Source organism: Stegodyphus dumicola, chromosome 11, assembly GCF_044657685.1.
Source record: "Stegodyphus dumicola isolate Sdum_Otavi_A_Nest chromosome 11, ASM4465768v1".
Lineage (NCBI taxonomy): Eukaryota > Metazoa > Arthropoda > Arachnida > Araneae > Eresidae > Stegodyphus > Stegodyphus dumicola.
The window spans coordinates 94325546-94351648 of NC_140778.1; the positions used below are offsets into that span (position 1 = coordinate 94325546).

Here is a 26103-nt window from a genome sequence, read left to right on the forward strand (position 1 = left end):
TTTAACGATGTTTTTGCTTGATATTTGTACGTAAGGACAGAATAAAAGAGTCTTTTTCTCCAAAAAAAATTATAAAACTGCTTTAAAATGAATTCTGAAGAGAATTTTTCATGGCGTCTGTACAAACGTATGTACGTACGTACGTATCTCGCATAACTCAAAAACGAGTAGCCTCAGAACGTTGAAATTTTGTATATAGGACTGCTATAACACGTAGATGTGCACCTCGTATTTTGGTTGCAATCGGCCGCACCAAACGTATATAAATATATTTATATATATATCCAGCCTGTTACCCGGTTCAGTAATCTCAGATCCTTTACTCTTATATGTTTCTAAATTGTACATTTTTTGCTTTAAAAACGATTGAATTATGTTGTTTTTATCTTCCGGTTAAAGATTTTATGCCTTTAGTAAATCTGTGTGCAATATTTTTAGAATTATCAGCAATTTTAAAGTTGTTTAATTGCCGCTAAGCCTGTTTTTAATGGCTGCCATTGTTTGTTTACATTTGAAACAGCAGGATAGTGGAATTGTTGCCAATCTAGAGAAACTTAGCTTCGCAACAACAAAGATAACGCCTTCATTTATTATTGCGAATTAAATCATGCTTAATTCTTTCTGGAATTTTTTCGAGGAAATAAGCGTTTAAGATTTACAGTGGATGGACCAAAAATATGGAAACACCTTGTGAAATGCATGTTTGAAAAGAAAGATTGATTTTAATGAAATATGTAGGTGGCGCTGGCGTTTTTGACTACTGACGGCACCTATACAACTTCCTAAATGTGCTAAACAGTTCAGTTGTTGTCGGAGTACCGTTATGTGAGGTTGTCATTGTATTATGTCAGAGTTAACATACTTCGAACGTGGGCAAATTGTTGGAGCACGTACGGTAGGTGCTTCCGAAGTTACTGCTGAAATGAATGTTGTGTTACCGAACCCTGTGAGTACCAAAACAATTAGAAGGGAGCTTCATAAACAGGGAATTGCTGGCCGTGCTGCAATTGAGAAGGCACTCATCAGTGATGCTAATGCCCGTAACAGGAAAAGGTGGTGTTTAAGTCATAAAGCCTGGACTATAGAGCAGTGGAAGCGAGTAATATGGTCTGACGAGTCTTCTTTCACATTGTTTCCCACTTCTGGCCGAGTTTACGTCTGGAGAACGCCATCTCAAGCCTATAATACAGACTGCTTGTTGCCAAGAGTGAAACATGGCGGGGGGTTCTGTTATGGTTTGGGCAGCCGTATCGTGGTTCTCTGCTAGCCCCATGATAACTGTGTCAGGACACATGACTGTCAACACTTATGTGAACATTTTGGCCGATCAAGTTCATCCCATGGTACAAACTTTGTTCCCCGATGGTGATGGTGTCTTCCAAGACGACAAAGCCCCTGTTCACACAGCTCACATTGTCCAGGACTGGTTTTCTGAGAACGAGGATGAGTTGTTCCATCTCCCCTGGCCACCACAGTCACCAGACCTGAATATTATCGAACCTTTGTGGTCTACATTGGAACGGAAAGTGCGTTCTCGTTATCCACCGCCAACATCGTTATCTGAACTTGCCACCGTTTTGCAGGAAGAATGGTATGATATTCCATTGGCAAACATACAGGAACTGTATTTATCCATTCCGAGAAGACTGCAAGCTGTTTTGGATGCCAACGGGTTTCCTACACCATATTAAGCAAAGAAACATGTTTTCTTAAAGGTGTTTCCATATTTTTGTCCAACCCCTGTACTTCGTAATTTTTAATACGTATGTATTTTGGGTTTTTATATATTTTTGCCTTGTTGCGAAGTGAGAACTGAATTAATTGAATGAGAAATACACAACCGTCTGTGAAAAACTGTTTCTTTTTTGTTTTGTTTGCTTAATTTCTTTTATACATCGTTCTAGCTTTATTATAGTATTTGAATAGAACATGTGGCAACAATTAGATAATTCTTTAAAGGATATAAATTTTGTGCATTCTGAGTTATAATACGAACGAAATATAATACTGTTAAGTGAATCTAGCGCCAGAGTGTCGGAATGGTAAACAAGCAGAGTGAATTTTAAAAAGGCATTTATTCTATTGTGGTTTATGCGCTGTCGGCGAAGTAGATTTAATTCAATCCAATAAGTTTAAATGAAATGCAAGAAAAAATGCGTATAATTTAATATTCAGTGCAAGGAAGTCATGTGGTGTACACATCAGATTTTTTTATAAAATTATTAAGATAAAAGAATGTCTCATAATGAATGTAGCTTACCTTAGCCGAGGTAAATGTCAATTACATTTTACTACATAACACTTATTTAAACTGTCGCCCAGATGTTATAATGGTTAGGGGAGCCTACTACAGTACCGAAAAGACCAGGCTCGAATCCCAAAGAAGTTCTGTCTGTCCTTTCATAGCAGACAATGGCGGCCACCTATTAGGTCCTTCCGCAGTAAAATGCAGAAAACTGTACTTTATGAATGGCAAATGTCGAATAGGCAAGTGCTCGCCATTAATTTTTTTAAAAGTTTTTTTTAAACTTAATTAAACTTGAGCTCGACATATGAGCTATCATACGTTACACAAATCTTCAAATTTATGTCATGTGCATTAAAACAAAAATTACAAATAAAAAAAAAATCCAAAAGTTTTCAGAATTTTTATTATCCTCAAAGGGGCGTTTTTAAAAACCTTTTTTGTGCTACCTTTATTTATTAAATATCCCATTCTTCGCACTTAAACCATAAAATTCAGTTCAACAGCAATATTACAAAAAAGAAACCTCTGACATAAAATATCCGCACTTGGTTGGTTTGGTTTGGTTTGGTTTATTTAATTATGGCAAAGCACACTAGGGCTATCTGCCTAAGGGAAGGGATGCCTTCGTGGAGGACTTTCTAAGGAAAACTGGCTCGTATACACGTTACACATGGGGAAAACCACGAAAACGACCATGCAGCCAGCCCGTTCGCGGGATTCGAACCTCGGATCGAACTACCAGTGTTCAGCGACTTTACCGCTCGGCCGCTTATCCGTACTTGGAAGATGCACGCAATGTTAATCCTGACGGAAAGCTTTGAAATCCTTGAGTGTGTTAATCAAAAATTCGGTTAAAGTTTTACAAAATGTGAAATAGGTAATAAAACAAATTTCAAATTCCATATTCGAGTAGAGGACTACGATATTCAAAATTTGATATCTCTAGGTACCGTTGTTTCTCACACTGTAAAAAGCATAGATATATTCATGGGGATTCTTTATTACTTAATTTCTTTCAATATAATGCAGGACTCTAATATTTGGTGGCATTAACCTATAAAGTGAACCAACGCAAAATCCCAAAAATTAATTAATAGTTCTTCTGAGCTAATGCTTTTGTTCCGTCTTTTCTGTAGATAGGTGGCGCTCTTGCTGCGCGCCGATGAAAAATATTCTACTTGACGCTTGAACATGAAGAATGGTGTTGTGGTGTATTTAATTATGGCAAAGCACACGAGGGCTATCTGTCCCGTGACAACGCTGCAGCAGTGTGTTAGGAGCTCCTCGTTGAACGAGTTATAACCGCGGTAATATTTGTCGTGTGTCTACAAAGTTAGTAACATCGTAAAGGTCTCAACAAGCTACAAATTGTGATGCTTGATTTGTGTTCCTACGTCTTATAATTCCAGAGTTATTGAAATTTTTAAATTCTCATTCATTGTCTTAGCATGAGCCTATGTTTTTGAATGAAGAACCGGAAGAAGAAAATGAAGTGCTGCTTTATGCTCCGTCGTTGTTAAGTGATTACTCGCGACCAAATTGCCTTCTGTTCTCAACACAGATATCTGGAGAAAGCTGGCGCATTCCGCTTTCTAACGGTGCAAGAATTGTGTTTGTGGTGTGTGTTTAAGCAGAGTTATAATTATTTTAATTAGAGTCCATAAAGTGTCATTTTTGGGGATTTCGTCTGGGATATCTTGGCTTCTATTTGGAATATCATCATCATTTATCTTCGGCAAAGTAGGTCTTCTTGTACTCTTTATTTCGGTACCCTTGCTTTGAATTTATGTTTATTAGTTCATCTGCTATGCACACTTTTGTGTTATTTTTATAATCCGTAACTCGTGTTCCCCCCTACTAACTTCTTCCAAGTCGAATTTTTCGACGCAGGGGTTGCAAGGTTGTTGTTTTCTCAAGAAGCCCCTCAGGGTTAGCCTATTAACAACGAACTTTCCCCTCCACCTACAAAGCGCATGCGCGCTTGGCACAGAACCTGTTGACACCTGTGACATTAGAACTTTTTACCGCGCGGCTTTGTTTATGTTTCGAACTTCAACTTTGTCATTTATTCGCCCATTCATGTTTATGTTACAATCTTTTTATACTTTATAGATGTAAATTTATTGATTAATGAAATTTACTGATTGTATTATGTACAAATTACTGACTATTGATATACATTTAATAATTTTGTGTTTGTACTTTCTAACCTTTTTTTTTTTTTTTCTTTTTCCTCTCTCTCTCTCCTACTAAAATGTCTGTATTTTGTGGTTTAAGTTACAGGTAGTATAAGTTCTCAATCCAACATTAATTTTATTTCCTCTATGACTTTCTAGTTAAGCTGTCTTCAAGCCTTTTCCCCTCTCCTTTCCCCCTTTAACTGACTTCCCCTTCTTTTTATTTCTCTGATAACTTCGCTTCTATGTAACTTAGCGGCCTCAAACTCTTCTTTTCATCCCCTTGTTATCCTGTTATTCCCTTTTAATTTCTAAAGTTCTTTTAATTTTCTTCCTGAACTACATTAGATAGCGCCGATAGCGCCCTCTTTTCATTTTCCTCTCTTGACACTTTACCATCTTTTTTTTTTTTTTTGCTGACCCCCTTTTTCTTTCCACTCCAGCAACTATACACTTGTTGTATTTTTAGATTTTTTTTTTTTTTTACAGTTTCCTCTAGTGGAAACACCTCCACATTCTTCCTGTTGTAAACCCGCAACCTCTTTAAGGTCCAGGCTCTCCTATTACTACTCTTTCTGCACTTGCAATTCTCCTTCTGTTCACGTTTCAGCTATTCCTTACATTCTCCCCCATTTTTCATCACTCATCTCTTCTCTTTGCTATCTTTGACTTATTAACATTCTTCGGGCCTCTGGCATACCACTACAACCTCTTGGTTTACGTGTTTATCACTTAAATATATGTGTATATTTACAAAATATCATGTGTACTGCTATTTATTGTGCTTACTGACACTTTTGTGCATTAATAATTAATTATTTCCATCACACATTTGCTGTGTTGTGTACTGTAACTCTCACTACGTGCTCAGTTTCAAGTTCTGCGCAAGTGATAATTTGTGTGCACTTTACATTGTAATTCTTCCTGCGGGCTCAATTTTAAGCACTGCTCAAGTGAACTACAGATACGCAGTGGCTTTGTGATTTAGTGTATTCAGTGAATTAGAGACTCAGTGCCTTAATATAGAGATCTAAACAGCTTCCTAATATAAGACTTCAACAGCAGTGCTTTAATATAGAGATTACAGTGTCTTAAGATAGTTCCTTGTTATAGTGCCACAATTTAGTGCTCAGTATATTGCCTCTAATTGCCATAATATAGAGATTTCTACAGCATTCTGTGAGATAGTCTACACAGTGAAATTAGAGACTTAGTGCATAATTTTAAAGATTCCAATAGCAATTAGTGAATCTGCGGAATAGCAGAATTTTTTTTTTATCATTAGTGATTTTATATAATAGACTCAATGCAGTATGTCTGAAATGCGTACCTCCACACACTGCAGTGATCTAGATTTGCCAAATCACTTAGTTTCAACTGACTTCTCATATAGATAAAAAATAAAAGCGGTCTTCGACGAGAGCGTACAAATAGCCAATACAGTTCGAGGTAATAAAAATATATTACCACGCCTCATAGCCACTCTAGAGATTTTTCGGGACATCGCATTACGTGGAACAGAGGTAGTCAACAAAGACGTGAACACTTCTGTAATCCCGCTCTGTACCACTAGCACTAACACCCCTTTCCCTGAGGTGGTTACTTCAAGTACAAACACGGACTCCCTGCCAGTAACAGCAACTACGCAGGTTCCCAGGAACACCGGGGAAAGGCATAGCCACTTGAAGTCAGCGACAATACCATCAGCGATTGTGCCCCAGAAACCAACCTTTGCGGCAGTGCTTAAACAGTTCAGTAAACCCAGTCTGATCATCAACCCTTTAGGGAGTATCCATCCACGTGATCTAAGAACACAGTTACAGGAAAAGGTTCCACTTAGTGAGATCTCAGTTGTCGTCAACGCTATCAAACCGGCTCCAAAAGGCGGACTAGAAGTTTTTTGTAATACAAACGAGGAGGTACTCAAGTTACAGGAGCACATCAAAAAAGCTGAGGTCCAGGCAGAGGTTCGTCTCAGGCAAAAGAGGCAGCCGAGAATAGCCATCCATAATGTTCCAGAACATGTTAAACCAGAACAGCTCATCGCAGAGCTCAGCGCAACAGCAGGTCTATCAGCAAGAGTATACAAACCCCTGTTCCAAAAGAAAGAGCGCCGAGCAAACAGAGTCAAATGGGTTCTCGAGTGTACCACGGAGAGCTTTGGAATCGCCATCAACATCAGACGTCTGTTCGCAGCATGGCAGGCTCATACTATCACGGAGTTCTTGGGAATCCGTAGATGTTATAGATGCCAGCAATTCGGGCACTCCCAGGATCTCTGCCGCAGCAAGAAACAGTTCTGTGCCTTCTGCGCTGGGTCGCACAACACCAAAGTCTGTCAAGCAGAGTCACCATCCTGTATCAATTGCGGGGACTGTAACTACCGCAACGGCACCTCCTACTACTTTGAACATCCGGCATACCACCCGGAATGCCCGATGTACTAGAGAGCCGTCTACAACACACGCTGCAACACACAATACTGAAGCTATAACATCTCAGCAGCCTACCAATGCTGTATTACTACCTAATGCGTCTGAAGATAGCAACACTATCTCGCAAGAGATCCTACCGACAAATATCGACAACCCAGCCAACCTGATTCTAACTCATTCCACAGCAGGCTCTATAAAATGCACGCAAATTAACCTCCAACGGGCAGAAGCAGCTAATACGCAACTAGTGCAGCATGTCCTCGATCATGAGATAGATATCATCCTTCTCCAAGAGCCTTACTGCAGAAACGGTGCAATAGCCTGCCTACCACTCTCATGGAAGATCTTCCAGCGGAAAGCGCAACTTAACGAACTACCCCCGAGAGCGGCGATCATTTGTTGTAATCCACAATGGTCCCCACTCGTTATCAAGCAGACACGAGATCATGTTGCAATTCTTCTGAATTATAATAACTCCCAGATTATCCTATCATCCGTCTACAGCTCTCCACCAGAAGACATCAGCAATGCAGTAGATAGTATAGCAGAAATACACAGAAAACATACTACCATTCCTCACATAATAAGTGGAGACCTAAATGCGCACAACGTCATTTGGGGATACCCAGATACCTCACCGAAAGGAACAGCGTTAGAAGAATTTATAATGACAGCCAATCTACAGTTAATAAATACTCAGAATGCCCCACCGACGTTCGACAACTCATACAACAAAGGATGGCCTGATTTAACAATAGCTACAAGTAACATAGCCAACAATATAACAGATTGGAGGGTCACAGACGACGAGAGTTGCTCTGATCATAAATATATCCACTTTGCAATTAATACCGACACAAGCATCACTATCCTTAAGCGCTACAAGATTCCAGGCAATAAACTGCGTGCATTAACAAAGGCTTTCTCGGATACCCTACAGAGTGAAGAAGAAGTAATAGACCAAATAAATAGCCCAGAGGAATTAGACACTAATACAGATCATCTCCTCAATACATTGCGATGTATTTGCGACAAGCTCCTGAAGACTCGCACTGCTAAACGCATACAAGGCATATGCTGGTGGACTAAGGAACTACGCCAATTACGGCAAAAGTGCAGAGCCCTAAGACGGCGTCTCCGAGGTGTAATGGACGAAGCCACCAAAATGGCATTGCTGATCACATTCCGCAGGGAAAGGGCGCATTATAAAAAATGCATACTACGAGCCAAAGTCAATAGCTGGCGAAAATTTTGCACAGCTAATACCAACGTTTATGGAATCCTGCATAAACTAGCTACAAATAAAGTTTACAAGCCTGACCAGCTTTATGCCCAAGCAGCCAATAACTCAGACACCACCAATCTTGCAGAAACCACAGCATCTGCTATCCTTAATGCAGTCTTCCCAGCAGATAACCCGGATGATGACTCAACAGAACAACAGGAGATACGGGACAACCATTCCATTCCTAACACACCAGACGACATTCCCTTCGACTCAGCTGAAATACAGCAAATCTTCCGTTTTCTTCCCATAAAAAAGGCTCCGGGACCAGACGGTCTAGACTATGCTATAATAAAGGTGGCTTATACATCCCGCCCTACCTTCTTCGAGAAATATTTCAGCAAGCTCTTAAAATACCAGATCTTCCCAACTGCTTTCAAAAAAGGAGAAGTGGTCCTGTTCCTGAAGAAGCAGAGATCCCCAGATGACCCAAGCTCGTTTCGGCCAATTTGCCTACTTTCGTCTCCGGGAAAAATTTATGAAAACTTACTGGTAAACAGACTTAAATTCCATCTCCAGCAGACCAACTTCCTCAGCCCACGGCAATACGGGTTCCGAACTGGCTTGTCAACCACGCATGCCCTGAGTCATCTTAAAGATAGCATAGAACAAAATAGAGGCAGAAATCTTCACACGGCATTCATATCCCTGGACCTGCAAAGCGCCTTTAACACCCTCTGGTGGCCTGCTATAAAGCAAGCACTTAGAGAGGCACAATGTCCCAAAAACATCTTTAACATCATCACGGACTATCTACATGCACGTAGCCTCATAGTAGCCAACAACAATGGCCTCACTATCAAGCGGCAGGAAAGAGGGTGTCCACAAGGCTCTTGCGCCGGTCCGTTGCTCTGGATAATCACTTTTAACTCCATACTACAACATGAATGGCCTTTGCACACAGATATCATAGCATACGCCGACGATGTAGCCCTTCTGGTGTCTGGCCGCACAAGAGATGAACTGGAACGGAATGCCACAGAAACCTGCTCGATATTCACGGACCTATGCAATAAACTTAAGTTAACCATCTCTCGGCAAAAATCCGCAGCCATCGTAATTCCACGTCCTGGCACAAATCCCACAAGACGTCCATGTATAAAGCTACTGGGCAAGAACTTAAAAATAACGAAGACGATTAAATATCTAGGAGTCACTTGGGATCAAAGACTCACCTGGTTACCGCACTTCCAAGAAATACGTACAAAAACATCGACCATCGCAAGGAAAGCCAGGCAATTTCAAGGGAGAAATTGGGGACAAAACCCCCATATCAGGAAACTATTATATCTGACAGTGGCAGAGAGAATAATTCTCTACGCAGCAGTCATATGGGCACAACCAATGAGCAGCCGAAAGACCAAGCTACTGACCACAATTCAACGGCCGTTTGCATTAAACATCTGCGGAGGTTATCGCACAACAGCGTCCAGCGCCGCCACGATACTTGCAGGCCTGCTGCCATTACACATAAAGGCAGAGGCAGAGGCTACCTATGTACGAATCACTCGTCACAGACAAGAAGCCACATATGCAGGAATTACGTTCAGAACAACAGACTATGAACTCCCTGTCAGTGTGCAACACATCCACCCTGCCATCAAAGGTAGAGGGATCCATGTCAAAATCCAACATCAGCCATAGCACTCCAGACAACGCACTTCCTGTGCGATTACACAACTGTTCACTGATGGATCAAAACATGATCAGGGAGTGGGCTGCGCGTTTGCTCACTACGAACATGGCACACTAGTAAAGGAATGGAAAGGACATCTCACTAACAGCAATAGTATTTTTCAAGCAGAGGCACTAGCAATATTGAATGCGCTACGACATGCCCTCAACCTTTCCCTTACCAATGCGACTTTTTACACAGATAGCATGTCAGTGCTACACGCACTCAGGGATCATCACCACACTTCACCCATCATCATAGATATACAGCAACTTTTACGCAATAATCATCAAGCCCGCTTTAACATGGTATGGGTGAAAGGACACTCCGACAACGAAGGGAATGACGTCGCAGACCGACTGGCTAATGAAGCTGCCAACAACATCCACGCTCAAACTATAAGAGCCCCTACCCCCGTCTCACACCTCAAGAAAACTCTGCGTAATATCTGTAAAGAAAAGTGGCAAGAAGAATGGAATAGTGGCGACACAGGGAGAAGGACGTATAACTTCCTACCAAAGGTAGACACGGAACGTCTTATAACAATAGCCCCACTGACACAGTACATAACGGGTCATGGCCCGTTTCCATCTTATTTTATGCGTCATGGCATCTCAGCATCTGACAATTGTGTCTGTGGCATGCTAGGTTCTTCCGAGCACTACCTATTTGACTGCGGTCTAACAACAAACCACCACTTACCACATCCAACGAATGATAGAACACTTTACTATCGTTTCATAATCAAACACCCGCCAGCTATAAGGAGTATCTGCGCAGTTGTACAGCAAATCAACGCCCTAGGGCAAGACATTTGCGAGCCACAGTAGCATGGTACTGCAGACAATGTACTCAACTATTAGATATTCGCAGTATGTACACATTCTGTAATACACATTCCACATTCAATTTCGAGCCTCGTGTTAACATCTGCTTTCAATAGCCACCAACTTGCAGAAATAATGTTACTGACATGTTTATCAGTGTAAAGTACTGGGCACCCAATGGAATGATGTGTTATCGTAAATCGAAATATATAATATCCGTACAATGCACGAATGTAGTGTATGCAACGAAATATGTAATTCATGCAACAGAAGCCCCTAATGAAAGTATGTACATTATGTATTATGGGAACTGAGCATATTTCCGCACAGCACTACTGCTTTACGCACACCTTACTATGTCTCATATGTTTCTTCTGAGTGTAATATTTGCATTTACGTGCTCTACGTGTTTCCATACGTATTCTATGTGTCATAATATATATTCTCGTGTGTGTTCTTATGTCTTTATGTTACGTAATTACGAGTGTGTTTTTATGCTTTTACGTTTAATTTGTATATCTATGTGTTTCAGCTTGTATGAGTGTTTTAGTGTTTTAATGCTATCCTTTATATTCTTTTTAAGTTACTTTGTGTTATTAACAACGTCCTATGTAAAACCTACCCGATATCTAGCCCCTGTATGGCCATGTAAACTCCTGGTGCAGCCTCACGGGGCTCCAGCGAGTTGCTTCTTCGAGATAGTGGAGGACGTGGGACATATACCTGTTTACCTATGTTATACGTCAGGCGTCCCCGTCCTCCGTCACCTGTCACCTGCCTAAGGGCAGGGCATAATTGTACACCATAACTGTGTTGTTTATAGTAGTATAGTGTCTTATTTCGTTTGTACAACTGTGCGCAGTATAATTTCTAATATCTAATGCTTTACAAGCACAGTGTATCTGTTTTTACATTGTGTATCAATTCTGTAAGCATTATGTATATAAAAAGCGCTGCATATCTATTCAAATTAAATAAGTATTGTGTACCTGATATAATGTATTGCCTAATGTATTCTACAGCGTAAAGTTTCATCTGTAATTACTGTACCATCTAATAACAAAATTTAATATTCTACAGTGTGCCTGCATGCTTTATGTATGTTTATATGCGCATTTTCATGTGATCTATATGTGTCTTTAGTGTAAGTGTATACTATATATTAGCTTAATTATGTTTCATTGTAAGTATGTGTTTTACTTGTATAAGTGTGTGCAAACTAGTATCTAATTTCTATTATTCTATAATATGTTTACATGTTTTATATGTGTTATATATGTGCTTTTATATGTGTTTTACAAGTGTTTTGTATGTATCTTTTATATGTGCAAGTGTATGTACTTGTATGTGTATGTATATGCTGTAATTAGTGTTTAACAGTGTCTAACAAACCAAGATGTAACAAATCATTCGCCTATCCATCAAAACTAATGTATTCCATGTACAATTACGTAAAATTCTTCAATACACTCCCGAGGGGGCCTCGTGAGGCTCCTGGGAGTTGCTGCCACTAGATAGGGAAGGGCGCGGTACATATGCCTGTTTATCTCTGTTAAATATCAGGCGTCGCCGTCCTTCGTCACCTGTCACCTGCCTAAGGGGAGGGATGCCTTCGTGGAGGACTTTCTAAGGGAAACTGGCTCGTATACACGTTACACATGGGGAAAACCACGAAAACATCCATGCAGCCAGCTCGTTGCGAGATTCGAACCTCGGACCGAACTACCAGTGTTCGGCGACTTTACCCCTCGGCCGAAACATGAAGAATGACGCATGTCATACTTTTTTTTATGCTTGATTATGTTTCATGGTCGCTATAGACGGAAGTAATATACTATATCATTAAGTTTATCGTTAATAAATGTTATTTCTATGTTCTGTGAAATCTTGAAGTTTTGATTGCCAATTCTGATGCTCTCCCAACCTGACTCCTGAAAACGAAACAACTTCGAAATTATGGCTCATGAAACACCACTCACCTTTTTTGTGCTAAAAAAGAAAAAAAAGGTTCTATGAATTAGATTTGTTTCTGTTTGAGAATTAACATGGAAGAAATGAAGATGATAAGAAGAAAATGAAAGCCTACTAATAAAAGATAATACTCAGCGTTACACATGTATCAATTTCAAAATTAACATGGGCTAAAAATCTCACATGGAGTAAATAAGACTGCAAGGGAAATGGAAAATCAACACTGGTTACAGTAGCATAGAACGAGTGGAAAATAATTTCATATTTCTGGCACATTGTAAATGCAGTTAAAATGGTTCTGTTATTTAAACAAACGCAAACAGAAAACTAACAGCAAGAAATGCAAAACTTTAATCTCAAAGCCAATAAAAGGTTACAATTTTTAATTTTTTAAAAATTTCTTTCTCTTCAGACGAGCATAACTTCGTACCTGTAAACCGATCATAAATTTAAAAAGCACCAAAGAAAAAGAAATCCGTACCATCTGAAATGCCGAGGAGTACCGTCTTTAAAAAATGTATTAGAATATTATATATTTCTTCAGATGTTGAGAAGACAGACTGGCTATAACACGATGCAGTTCTTCAAAAAAGGTCACCTTAGGTCACAAGGCATGTATCTCTGAGAGTATCCTAAAGATGTTGCATTTACATTTTCAAAACACTTCCCCTCAAGCCTATATGATCTCAAAAATAGCACAATCGACAAATGTTTACAAATTATACGCTGGAAAAATATAGCTGAAATTTGGCTATTGTTAGCCCAAAGGGCATTAGCTCAGAAGAGCTATTACTTTCGTTTTGCCATTTTGTGGAGTTTCACTTTTCAAACTGTTGCCACCAAACATTAGAACCTGGATTATATTTAAAGAAATTAAATATTGTAGAATCTGCATAAATGTATGTATATTTTTAGCATTGTGATAAAATGACGGTACCTAGAACCGTCAAATGTTGAATAACCTACGTGTCCACTCGAATATGGGCATCTGGAAGCCCGGATTTGGAATTTGTTTTATCAAATATATTTCATATTTTGTAAATCATTTATGATTTTTTGTTTAAGAAACTCAACGATTTCAAAGCGAACAATGCAACATTGTACGAAAAATAAAACAAAATTTTTTTATCTCCAGCGCGCGAGACTGTGTATCGGAAATTTCAAAGATATGCTCTTTTTAAATTATTTTGCGATACTGCTGTTGAATTAAATTTCATGGTTTAAGTGCGAAGAACGTGATATTTAATAAATAAAGGTAACATATAAAACGAAAAAAAAGCTCCTTTCGGCGTAATGTAAAATACGAAAACTTTCAGATATTTTTTTTGTAAAAAAAAAAAAAAAAAAAAAAAAAAAATGTTTTGAAAGCCATTATGTAGAACACGTGTGATTAAAACATGAATAATATTTCCTATTGTTTTAATCAGCGTTTTTTTCGCTTGCCAGTGTTAAAAATAAGTTTAAAAGTTCATCAATGATTTTGACTACTATAAAGAGATTATATATTTATCAGAGCTAGGAGCACAAAAAATAAGCCATGCTCTGTCAGCGATTCGAACTTCGGAACTTTCGACTAATTGGATACACTTCCAACTATACCAATTAGTCGAAATTGGTGTAGTCAGAAGAATAAAACGTATAGAATATAATTCCTTTGTATGATTAAACTAATTAGACATATATGTATTAAAACATTACAGTCACGTTAACTACTTGCATGCATTATATAAATCAAAGCAGTAAAAATGCATTTGAACAAATAATGAACAAATATTTTAATTATTTGTAATTACATCAGAAAACAAGAAAAATACATAAACTTACGTCTTGTAGTGAAGCACTGAATTGCTGAAAAGAGAAAAAATATGATTATTTAAATACAAGAAAAGGTAATGCATAAATGCATGCTATAGGTAGGAATTTCTACTCACGACAGTTCTCTTCATCGCTTCCATCATCGCAGTCGTAGGCACAGTCGCATCTCCATTCTTCAGGTATGCATTGCGTTCCAGACCTGCACGTAAACTCACCTTTGCCACACAAGGATGTTGGCCCAGTTGGTACAATTGCCTCACCTGAAAATAATCAATAACAGGTTATGTATTTTACGTTAGTTGCCTCCAAATGGTATCAGCCGAGAAGCAATAGCTCTGCTATAGTCCTGCTGCAATCTATAGTCCAAAAGCAAAAGCTTTTGGACTATAGATTGAAACACTTTCAACATTTATCTACAAATTACCTCCTTCAGCGCATCCATGTGTGAATTTAACTTCATCGATGGCTATGTCTGTTTCGTTGTCACCACCTCTATAGGCAATGAAACCAATTCTGTATGGCTGGTGATTGCCAACTGCAACGTAGGCGTACAACCATTTGTCACCTTGAGGACCAGACTTGACCCACAGTGGAAATACCTGTCCATTCTCGCCTTCGCTGTGAACCTGTGAAGAAAAGATTTCCTCCAATTATTCAATGTAAAGGCATTGGGTAAGAAGTTTACAGTTCAGTTTCGGAACACATTGTTGGATATGGCATTGCCCAGCAAACGTCCACTTCGTGTGCCTTTGTTGACCAAGCGTCCAACCCGTAATTGTTTGCAATTACAGTACTTCTTTGTACGAAGTAAAGGGAGTAATTGCAAAAAATTATGAGTATCCAGCCAAAATATCCATTTTGGCGGCTCTCGAATTAAACTCGACGATTTTTTTTTGCGCAATATCTGTACATATATACAAAACAAAAGAATATTTATTCCATAACGGATTGTAACATGGATTTAAAATGGACTCAGAAAGGGAAAAGGAACTATGAAGTTCTTTCATAGAATCTGAAAACAGTGAGTAATAGCTGTTCTGCTTTCTAGAAGCTTTTTAAATTTTCGAGATTGAATCATTCCTACTTCTAGAATCTAGAGCAGTGTTTCTTAACCTTTCTAGCGAGTCGCACCCCATTGAATCTGAAAATATATCTCCAGCACCCCATTGAAAAATGTGTTTTAATTTTTTTAGTCTAGAAAAATACATTTTTTGCAAAACTTATTGTTTATTGAAAAACATTGTACATTTTATATAAATACAAAACAATATTATTTTTATTAATGACTAGTCTGTTGTTGTTTGTTCATTATTATACTGGCAAAGCGAGGTTCCTTTTTTGAAAGACATACGCGTAAGTCATCACTTGCATTTAAGCGATTTCTCGCTTTAGATTTTATATGCAAAAGCGATGAAAATCCCATTTCGCACAAGTAGGTTGTAGCAAAGGGTAAGAGTAACTGCAGTGCTCCGTTCGCCAACTCTGGATAACGTTGTAACTGTGAACACCAGAATTGTTGCAATTCTAATTGTTTGAATTCCATTTGAACTTGCTCGCATTTCAATAAGTTGATCTTTTTTCAGATCACTACCATCCATCAAATTTAAGTCAAATAGAAATGGATCCAGTACCCATCTCTGAGTTTTGGTAATATTTCCTGTAGAAAAATATACATTGAATGATTCGCTCAATCGTCTCAAATGTATTACAAGGTCGGGTATAATTGTATTCTTTTCATTTTTCGCAATAACAGAATCAAGCAAGGGAAAGTTTGCAAAATTCCCCTTTTCTACTCGACGTATCCTAATTTCTAATTTTGCGATAAATGAAGATAATTTTTCACTAGATATTATTATATTCATACCAAATCCTTGCATTGATAGATTCAATTCATTTAAATGGCTAAATATGTCTGCTAAGTAGGCCAGCCTCAGCATTGCATCATTACTCTCAAAATCTTTTACTAAATAACAGTTTTGACTAGTCAGTAATTGAATAATTTCCTCACGCAATTCAAAAACTCTTTTAAGCATGCGACCCTTAGATAACCATCGTATTTCGGTGTGATATAGGAGCACGGTATGATCAGCACCGATTTCTTCGCAAAATGCACGAAAAATGCGATGATTAAGAGCTCGCCGTCGGATGTATTTTACTACATTTACTGCTGTAGTTAGATGTTGTTTTAAACTTTCTGGCATTGCTTTCGACGCAAGTGCATGACGATGCAACATGCAATGCGTTATTATAACTTCCGGTAATTCTCTTTTCATGTGTGAAAAAAAATCCTGAATTTTTGCCTAACATTGCTGGAGCTCCATCAGTGCATATTGAGCCAATCACATTGATTGATAATTGATATTTGGTAAAAAAATCTTTGATGCGATTGAAAATATCAATTCCTCTCTTATTCACTTCCAGTGGCTCACAAAATAGAAATTCTTCTATCACCTCTTTTTCCTTCACATACCTGACAAATACCAAAAGTTGGCTACAATTATCAACATCAGTTGACTCATCCAGTTGCATGCTTATTTTTAGTGGACTGATTTTTATGTCTTCATTTACTTGCATTAAAATATCTTCACTGAGATCTTGTATTCGCGATCGTATAATATCATTCGATAATGGAATCTGTTGGATTTTTTTATGTGCTTCCGAATCTAAAACTGTTTTAGTAATAATTAAAGCAGAAGGTTTAATCAACTCTTCAGCGATTGTTTAAGGTTTCTTTTTTTTTTTTTTTCACATAAATATGCCACTTGATATGACGCTTCTAATAAAGGTTTTTGAATTGCTGGTCCGCACAATTTTAGGATAGTTCCACTGGTATGAAACCGAGCCTTCTTTGACTTCAAGCTGTTCATGCTATGCGCTTTTTCGCCACCATGAACATTGTTAAAATGCTCTGATAACTTTGATGGTTTGAGATTGCTGTTTGAAAATATCTTGGAACACAAGATGCATTGCGGTCACCTTTTTCGGTTGTGCAGGTAAATCCATAACTGGCATACTTATCGTTCCATTGTCGTTTTTGTTGACATAGTGGGCTTCACTATAATCGATTTAATTATTTAGAAATAATGTAATATAATATATATAATGTTCTTACGTTTGTAATATCACTGAATTCTATTCGGCTTGAACGGGCAATTAAGAACGTATTAGTCTCAAGAGGTTTCTGGACAAGTCAGAATACACAATACACATGTCGCAAACACAATAGTTGACTCTACTAACACAGGCGCAGTAGATGCAAATACAAATCTGTGAATCCGTAGATTTCATTGGAGTAGCACATGTTGAACTCAGCACATGCGCAAGCTGGGATAACGTTCTCCGCTTGTATCGTCGCTTCGTGGCTATCGAGGTTTCTCGAAGGTCACGCTTGTATTCCCACAAAGTTTTTTTCCTTTTTGCCGTCACCTAGCTGCCTGTTCGCGTTCGTTTGTAGCGTTCCATGCTTTTTCGTAGCGTAGTGTATACGCCCATCGGCATCGGCTCTTTCCTGTGTCTTTTGCCGATAAGTGAGCTAGGTGCTACCAATTTTTATGAGCTTCAGTATTGGGGACACTACTGCAGATTTCAAATCTTTTATTACAAGAAATTTATTAAATGATATTTAGTAAATTTTATGGTTAGGTAGGGGCTTCTTCCGCACCCCTAAAAAATACATTCCCGCCCCCCCAGGGGAGCGGGCACCCCCGGTTAAAAACCACTGATTTAGAGGTTCAATCTATTTCTTAGAAAAAAGTGTTACTTTCGATTTGAATCACACAAATTCATATTCTGATCTACTTCAGCCTCAAAGTATTAATCGCTGATGCTGCTTTTACTCTGAGAAACTCGCATATATTTAGATCTTACTGATTTTAAAAAGTAGTATTAATATAAAAATATTAAGATGATTATTTTCTATTATTATGCTGAGAATCTAATATCATCCAGTAGTTTATTAATAGTTATGGTTTAATACTGCATCTTCATGTTTTGAAATCTGCTGCAGTTCATGTACTTTAATATATGAATTTTTTCATTCTCTGTAGTAGGGCCCACCAGCGGTCGAGCGGTAAAGTCGCTGAACACTGGTAGTTCGGTCCGAGGTTGCATGGGCGTTTTCGTGGTTTTGCCCATGTGCAACGTGTATACGAGCCAGTTTCCCTCAGAAAATCCTCCACGAAGGCATCCCTCCCTTAGGCAGATAGCCCTCGTGTGCTTTGCCATAATTAAATACACCAACATACTATTCTCTGTAGTAGAACCAGTATTAAAAATCTTATACATTTATTAATTACGATTTATCAGTCCAAAGGGGCAATTTGCCCAGAAGGGCTATTAATTTCGCTTTGGCATTTTGCGTTGGTTCACTATAAATGTTGAATCACTTTTCAAATTGTTGCCACCCAATATTAGAGACCTGTATTATATTTAAAGAATTTAAATATTGAACAAATCTGCATAAATGTATATCTATTTCTCCCATTGTGATAAAACGACGGTACTTGGAGCTATCAAATTCTGTACGTTTCCACCCGAATATGGGTATCTGGAAGTCCAAATTTGGAATTTGTTTTATTATCCATTTCATATTTTGTAAAACTTCAACGAATTTTTCATTAACAAACTCAACGATTTCTAAGCGAACAATGGCAACACTGAACCTCCCCCCCCAAAAAAAAAAAAACATTTTATATCCAACGCGGGAGACTGTGTATCTGAAAAAGTAAAGATATGCTCATTTTAAAATTATTTTGCGACATTGTTGTTAAACTGAAATTTGTGGTTTAAGTGCGAAGATCATGATATTTAATAAATAAAGGTAACATACAAGACGTTAAAAAACGCCCGTTTAGGCGTAATGTAAAATCTGAAAGCTTTAAGATTTTTTTAGTCCAAAGAGTCTTTGTCGCTGAGGCACTATTGTTTTCGTTTTGCGATTTTACGTCGAATCACTCTGAGTGTCCGTTTTCCTTTTCCAACTCTTGCCACCAAATATTATCGCCAAGTTCTATATATGAAGAAATTAAATAATGGAGAATCTGCGTAAATGTATATATGTTTCTCGCATTGTGATAAAAGAACGGTACCTAGAGTCATCGAATTTTGAATGACGGAATTCTCCTCCGAATATTGGCATCTGGAAGCCCAAACTTGAAATTTGCTATTTGGTTTATTATCAATTTCCTATTTTGTAAAATTTTAACGAATTTTTGATTAAAAAACTCCAGGATTTCAAAGCGAGCAATGACAACGTTGTACAGAAAAAACTTTTTTATCTCCAGCGCTTGAGACTGCGCATCAAAAATTCTAAAGATATGCTCAATTTAAAATTATTTTGCCATATTGCTATTGAACTGAATTTTATGGTTTAAGTGCGAAGAACGTGATACTTAATAAATAAAGGTAATGCACAAAATGTTACAAAATCTCCTCTTGGACGTAATTTCAAATCTGAAACCTTTCAGATTTTCTTTTCTTTTGGGGGATGGGAAGGTTTGTCCTTTTACTTTTTATATACACAAGGTTATTTTTAGCATACTGACATGCACATTTATATTTTGATTGTTATCCATTAACTTGGTTCTAATGCCGCTTTGAGAAAATCGCATTTAATTTAGAATTTGTCAATAGAAGAAGAAAAAATATTTTCCCATATGACAAGACATTTTATGAATTTCACTTTTTCATGGGTTCATATTGTTCCGAATTTTCTTTTTCTTCTGACACCAGTTGTTACGTTATATTCTTCCTTCACGTTCGTTACGGGTTCGTACGGATTTGCAGTGAATAACGATGACACTTGATGAAGTATCGAAACAGCCTTCACACTGTCAGGCAATAACGGTGGAGAAAGCTTCACTGCAAAGCACCAGAGTACAGCTTCCGACTCTGATCGTTCTCGGAACTCCACGTACTCTCGTAACTCTCCACGCTATGCGCTCAACGATACAACGATACAAAACTCGACGATGCACTAATTCGCAATGCACTAAAAGACTCGACGACCAACTCGGGGCTAGACCTCGAGACACTCGCTCAGTGACTGATTATCAGGTCGCTAGACGAGGCACACACTCACTCGATGAGAGACACTGACTGCGGACTGCGGAGCAGCAGGGTTTGTATAGCTTTCGGCTTGTGTTCGAGAACATTCTGGGCTAAACCGGTAAGAATTCGTTCCAGAAAATTCTCCTTCAATCCATGGTATATCGCCAATTTTATCGCCAAATGGGCGATTTTTCGCCAAATGTGGCAACCCTGCCTTCTCTTGCCATTTTATGGCAACCCTAAAACTGCTTTGCCGGGAAGCCATCTTACCGTGCCTGTACATTTCGTAACAATATTAAACACTAGAAATCAATTTTCTAAGGAAATGCATATAATTGTGTTAAAAATTACGTATTGACGTTGCCTGGAGGTAGCTTGTAGTTGGTACACTGTCTTTTAAATGACGCTTTCAATTTTGTATCTTCCATTCTGATTTTTTAACTATCCAATCTGATTCTATTTCCTCTTCTGATTTTGTTTATTAACTTCATTTTCACTTTATAACCGTTCTGATCTATTTTTGTGCATTTTCCCATAATTTATGGCATTGCCAATGGTCTTTTTATCGCTAGAGTGACACTGCGCACCTGAATTCGGAACTCATTAGCAGCCGAATAGTTTTTTTTTAATGGCCGGGCGCTTTATTTAATAGCCATTAGCCTTGCGCCACTACAAGTGCCGGAAGTGGTGGCCATTTCATTATGGCAGCACCTAATAGGTGCCACCATTGCCTCCTATGAAAGAACCGACATTTAAACAACCATGGCCTTACTATAACAGATGGGCAACAGTAGCTGAATAGTCAAGGCCACTGAATACTGACAGTTGGACTTGGCTTCATTCCCAGGTATACAATGGGGTTGCATGACTAGTTTTCGTGGTTTTTCCCATGCGTTTCTTGAAAATAAGAGCCAATTTCCTCTGAAAAGTCCTTCACGAAAACATCCGTCTCTTTAGGCAGACAACCCTCTTACACTTCGATATATTAAAATAACGTTACCCATCGTAACGTAAATTCAATCTGAATTTAAACTATCATTTTTTCCATGATCTCATCCATGATACTTGGAACTTCGTTCGAGAAAATATGTCCACTATATATCCTCTATTATCATGAAAGTATCACACGTGGAAATATATGAATTCTTAATCATTAACGTTGTGGTTAATTCTTCCGAAATTAGTTCATTATCTTGATTAAAGTCTATTTATTTCATTCAGTACAATGTTTAAATAGGGTAGTTTTGGACTGGGCACCTTATGTTTAAATAAGATGCAAAACTTACCTCTAATTTCCCCAGTGTCTCAGACCCTTTCATGAAGTACCAGAAACGGAGATGGCATTTGCCTTCACTGGCTTTGAATGTTGGTGTCAGGATACCAGCACGGTCGCCTTCTGAAGCCTTGGAGGAATCAATGTATAGGAAATAACCTAAGAAAAAGGACACAGCTTGAACTAATTTCACAAATCACAACTTCTTAGAGATCTTCTACATGAACTTGATTTCACATAGTTATAACATTCAATGTACAGAAGAAACAAGAGTCCTTGCTGAAGAAATTATACTTTTAACGAATAATATTAACAGAACACCTGACATATTTAAATTGACGGTACATTAATATTCTCTTAATTATTCTCAAATTTAACTATTAACTCAAAAGAAGTATGATACTGGCACGCAGCAAGTTTTGGCGAAGAGATTTTAATACATCTAGAAAGTTTCCATACTAGTACCGATTCCTTTAAAACTTCAATACTTATAAATTAAATGTATATAACTATAAAGGACGCTCTAAGGAATAAGAAGATTCAGATTCAATTCTCAGATTAGTTTACTTTTCGGCTTCGATAGTTTATTTACATTATTTTACGATAATTACCTTTAAATTTCTATTCAGCATAAAAAAGGAAGATTAACATCTTATACTAAACGGACAGAGACTGTAGGTATTAATTGTGTCATTTGCAGGAGTTATGCTCATATATTTTAATCTGTATACGCGGTTTACAGGATTGTTTTTGTTGAACGTTTAGAAGAAAATTTTTTTCTGTGTTTCAAAATCATTCAAATACTCCAAAATGCAAATTTGAAAAAAATTCAAATACTAAAAATTATACAAATTATGGTTATATGGGTTAATCAATGGAGTACTCCGATTATAATACTTTTAATTTAATTCAACATAACTAATTTATATTTATATATCTATGTAATGAAATCACTTAGCAATACTGATGGCGTAGCACGTAGAATGAATACGAAACTGGCAGCCGAGACATAGTAGATCTTCATTTTTATTACACTAAACATGTTACGGCCACAAAGAACTTGCCACAAGTCCACAATACTTGTGCCTATTTCGAAATATTTATATTTTTGACAACTTCGCAGTAAGAAGAGAGCAGCAAGCAGCAGATCAGTTAGGCGGATGGGTAGAAAGCAAGTGCGTTGTGTTCAGGATGAAATCTTACTCGTAATTCAGACTCAGTTAGTTTTGGTTCGCAATGCATTTTGATTGAATAATTAATACTGCTGTAAGAATATTATTGGTTGCTTTAGTTCCATTCACATCATCGGTGCTATGTCATATGGCATGAATTAGTCTCGAAATGACGGAGTACAGAAAGATATTACTAATTTTGGAATAAAGAGGGGAAATAAATTTAATTTACGCATTAAGATGCTATTGCTAACTTAAATTATAATTTATCTTTTGCCTATTATTTTATCTTGCATCTATTTTATATATATATATATATATATATATATATATATATATATACCTATACATATCTCTCTCTTACTCCATATCTATCTATCTATCTATCTATCTATATATTAATAGTTTTATAATTACCTATCGGTTACATCTATTACCATATTTATTGCGCGATCATATGCTTAAAGAGAAAAACAAGACATGTGTTTATGATTGCGAAGTCAATGACCAACCTTCTTGTCTGGGATTCTGGTTTCTTTCGGGGCCAGTTTTGGAACTTCGGCCTTCCTTCGCCCTAGACCACTCAAATTCCAGTTCTTTTGACATCCATTCGCATTTGTCCATCCAGTTTTCAGAATTAAAGTTGCAGTCGCCATATTGAGGTTCTGAAATAGATGGAGTTGAATTTGACTTTTCTGAATGACACCAGACAGCATTCAGAAGAAGAATACTTAAAAAATAAATAAATAAATAAAATAAAATACAAAATATAACATAAATATCTTCATACCAGGAGTTCTCAAACTTATTTTCCCCGTGTACCCCCTTTTACTATCGCTAAAAGTTGTTTATTCACCCTCCTTTCCCAAACTTGAAAAATATGTATACATTTTTTTTTTAGATTTAGATTATCTCTTAAAGTGTTTTATTAATTAAACAACAAAAAGTATAGACAATGTCTACAACACCTGAATAAAAGTAGTTTGTTTTATATTCACAAACTTTTCTTTTTTTTCCAATGGCAGCTTGTGAACAATTACAAATGTAACCCAGTCCATTAATCTATACAAGGCCAGATGTGGTGGTCTCTTTATTATGGAGGCACCTAATAGATGAGCCATATATATTCACAAACTAAAACTAAACAAAAGGCTGCCCGCCTTACCCCCCTGATTTAATGAAATTCCCACCACGAGGGGAATTCCCTCCTCTGGTTGAGAACCTCTGCTCTATGCAATAGAATATGCTGAAGCAAAATGGAGAACTCTGGATCATTTTTGAATGTACTCAAAAACATAGGAAAAGCTAACAACAACTATATTCCCCTTATGAATTATAACATAAACTATAAAAATAGCAGAAAAAGACATGGACCAGTCCTACTGCACTTAAGCTAAATTTCTTCTCATCCTTAATTAATACAATGTTTAAATTTAATTTCTAATATCCTTTCATTCCCCTTTCGCATTCTGTTTTGGCCTCGATGAAACTCAAATTCCATGTTCGTATTAAGTCCTGCCCCTCCACCAATGCCTGACTTGCTTGAAGTTGCACTTCTTTCCAGCTATGGCATCGGCTCCAGATTGATCCGACAAGTAGCTGCGCCCCTCCCCCCAGTACTCAAGCCCCCATCATGCTTCCTGCTTGCTTCGAACTCATGCCTCTAGCAGCTCAGTAGCGATTTAGGACTTTTACGATTTTATGCTTATCATTTCACTACTCTTCACTTAAGCATGCTGGACAGTAGCACACAATTACATCAACTGGGTTCAACGAAGAGTAATTCTGTATCTGAAGGCTCTGAAGTCTTACAAAGCTTTCCACGAGAGTAGACTTATGCCGAATCTCTCTTCAGACACTTCTGTATGAAATGTAAGGCTTGGAATGCCAAGAATTGCAAATAACTTCGGAAAATGAGCTAGGAACTAAGAGCAGCTTTAGTACAGGATTGGGTGTGGCTGCCAGAGGGACTCATTAGTTCTTTTGTTACCAGTTACTCAGTATGAGACCTTGATATACAAGCTGTGGGACTATCGAAATTCAAAGCCTAATTCGACCGATCATGCTATATGCAGTGCCGGCCTAGGCAATCGCCAATAAAACCGAGCGCAAAAAATTGGATATACTTCAAAATAAAATTCTACGTAGCATTGTGAATGCACCTTGGTACGTGAGAAACTCTATAATTCATAACGACTTGGATATTCCATCTGTGCATAACTTTATACTCATAACAGCTCACAACTTCTTCGAGAAGATGAAGCATAGTCAGTATAACGCAATTAAACAAATGTTGGATTATGATCCAACCATTGAATACACTGTCAAACGCCCAAGGACAATTCATCACAATTCGTCATGGTGGTAACTTGTAAATTTTAATTTTAAAATTTACTTGAACTCTGAAATTGGACTCTTTCCTATTATTTGTGTTGCATCTTATACTTATGTTAATCAAGAAAATTTTTTATTCGAGATTTTTATGTTACTATTTCATTTTTAAAATTATTTTGTATGAATTTTTACTTTATCGTATGATTCTACGAACTTTTGAACTTTTTACGTCCTATCTAGCTACTGCATACTTCTGAAGGACTTTGAACTCTTATGCCATTCACAGCTTCAAACTGTCTTCGCGCCATTTTCATGATGTCTAACTATTGCTTATCCTGCACTCTTACTAGCTATATTGCACTCACCACCTGCATTTGCCATACAACTCACTGAACCTGCCTGCATGCTTCAATTTAATGCCATTGCTTACCACTGCACAATTTTTATGATGAACGCCTACTTTCGTAAGTATTAAGATATGCCTGCTCACGCAGCTGAATTTTCTTCGCCCACGGGTGTTGGTACTTCCCTAGTACCATTTATTTGAAAATATCTTTGCCTACTGCACTTTAATGCGATCTACTGGCGAAAACTCTTTAGTTGTTAATGACCATAAAAAAGTAAGTCATAAATTCAAAGTATTAGTGATTTAATTATGATTGTTCATCACTAGTTTACTACATAACTTAATATATTTTCATATTTTGTTGCCAGCTCTAACAGTTTTCCCAAATGTACTTCTAAATTCTAAATTTCATTGTGTATTCATGTACTATTCTAGCTCCGCCTACAGAGGCGCGGCGTTTACCACCTTATTCTCATTTTTCCAAGCCTTAGGGCTTG

General features: G+C 37.6%; 1 protein-coding gene across 2 annotated transcripts in view; it reads right to left on the bottom strand.

Annotated features, from left to right (window-relative positions):
• LOC118194239 (MAM and LDL-receptor class A domain-containing protein 1-like) overlaps positions 1-26103 on the bottom strand; it is a 458361-nt gene that overhangs the window by 28939 nt on the left and 403319 nt on the right. For both annotated transcript variants that reach the window (XM_085827015.1, XM_085827016.1), the window contains 5 exons: positions 23439-23591; positions 21768-21913; positions 14858-15059; positions 14550-14693; positions 14443-14466 (listed from right to left, as the gene is read on the bottom strand). In XM_085827015.1, coding sequence (XP_085683141.1) covers positions 14443-14466; positions 14550-14693; positions 14858-15059; positions 21768-21913; positions 23439-23591 — 669 coding nt within the window. The remainder of the gene's footprint in view (positions 1-14442; positions 14467-14549; positions 14694-14857; positions 15060-21767; positions 21914-23438; positions 23592-26103) is intronic.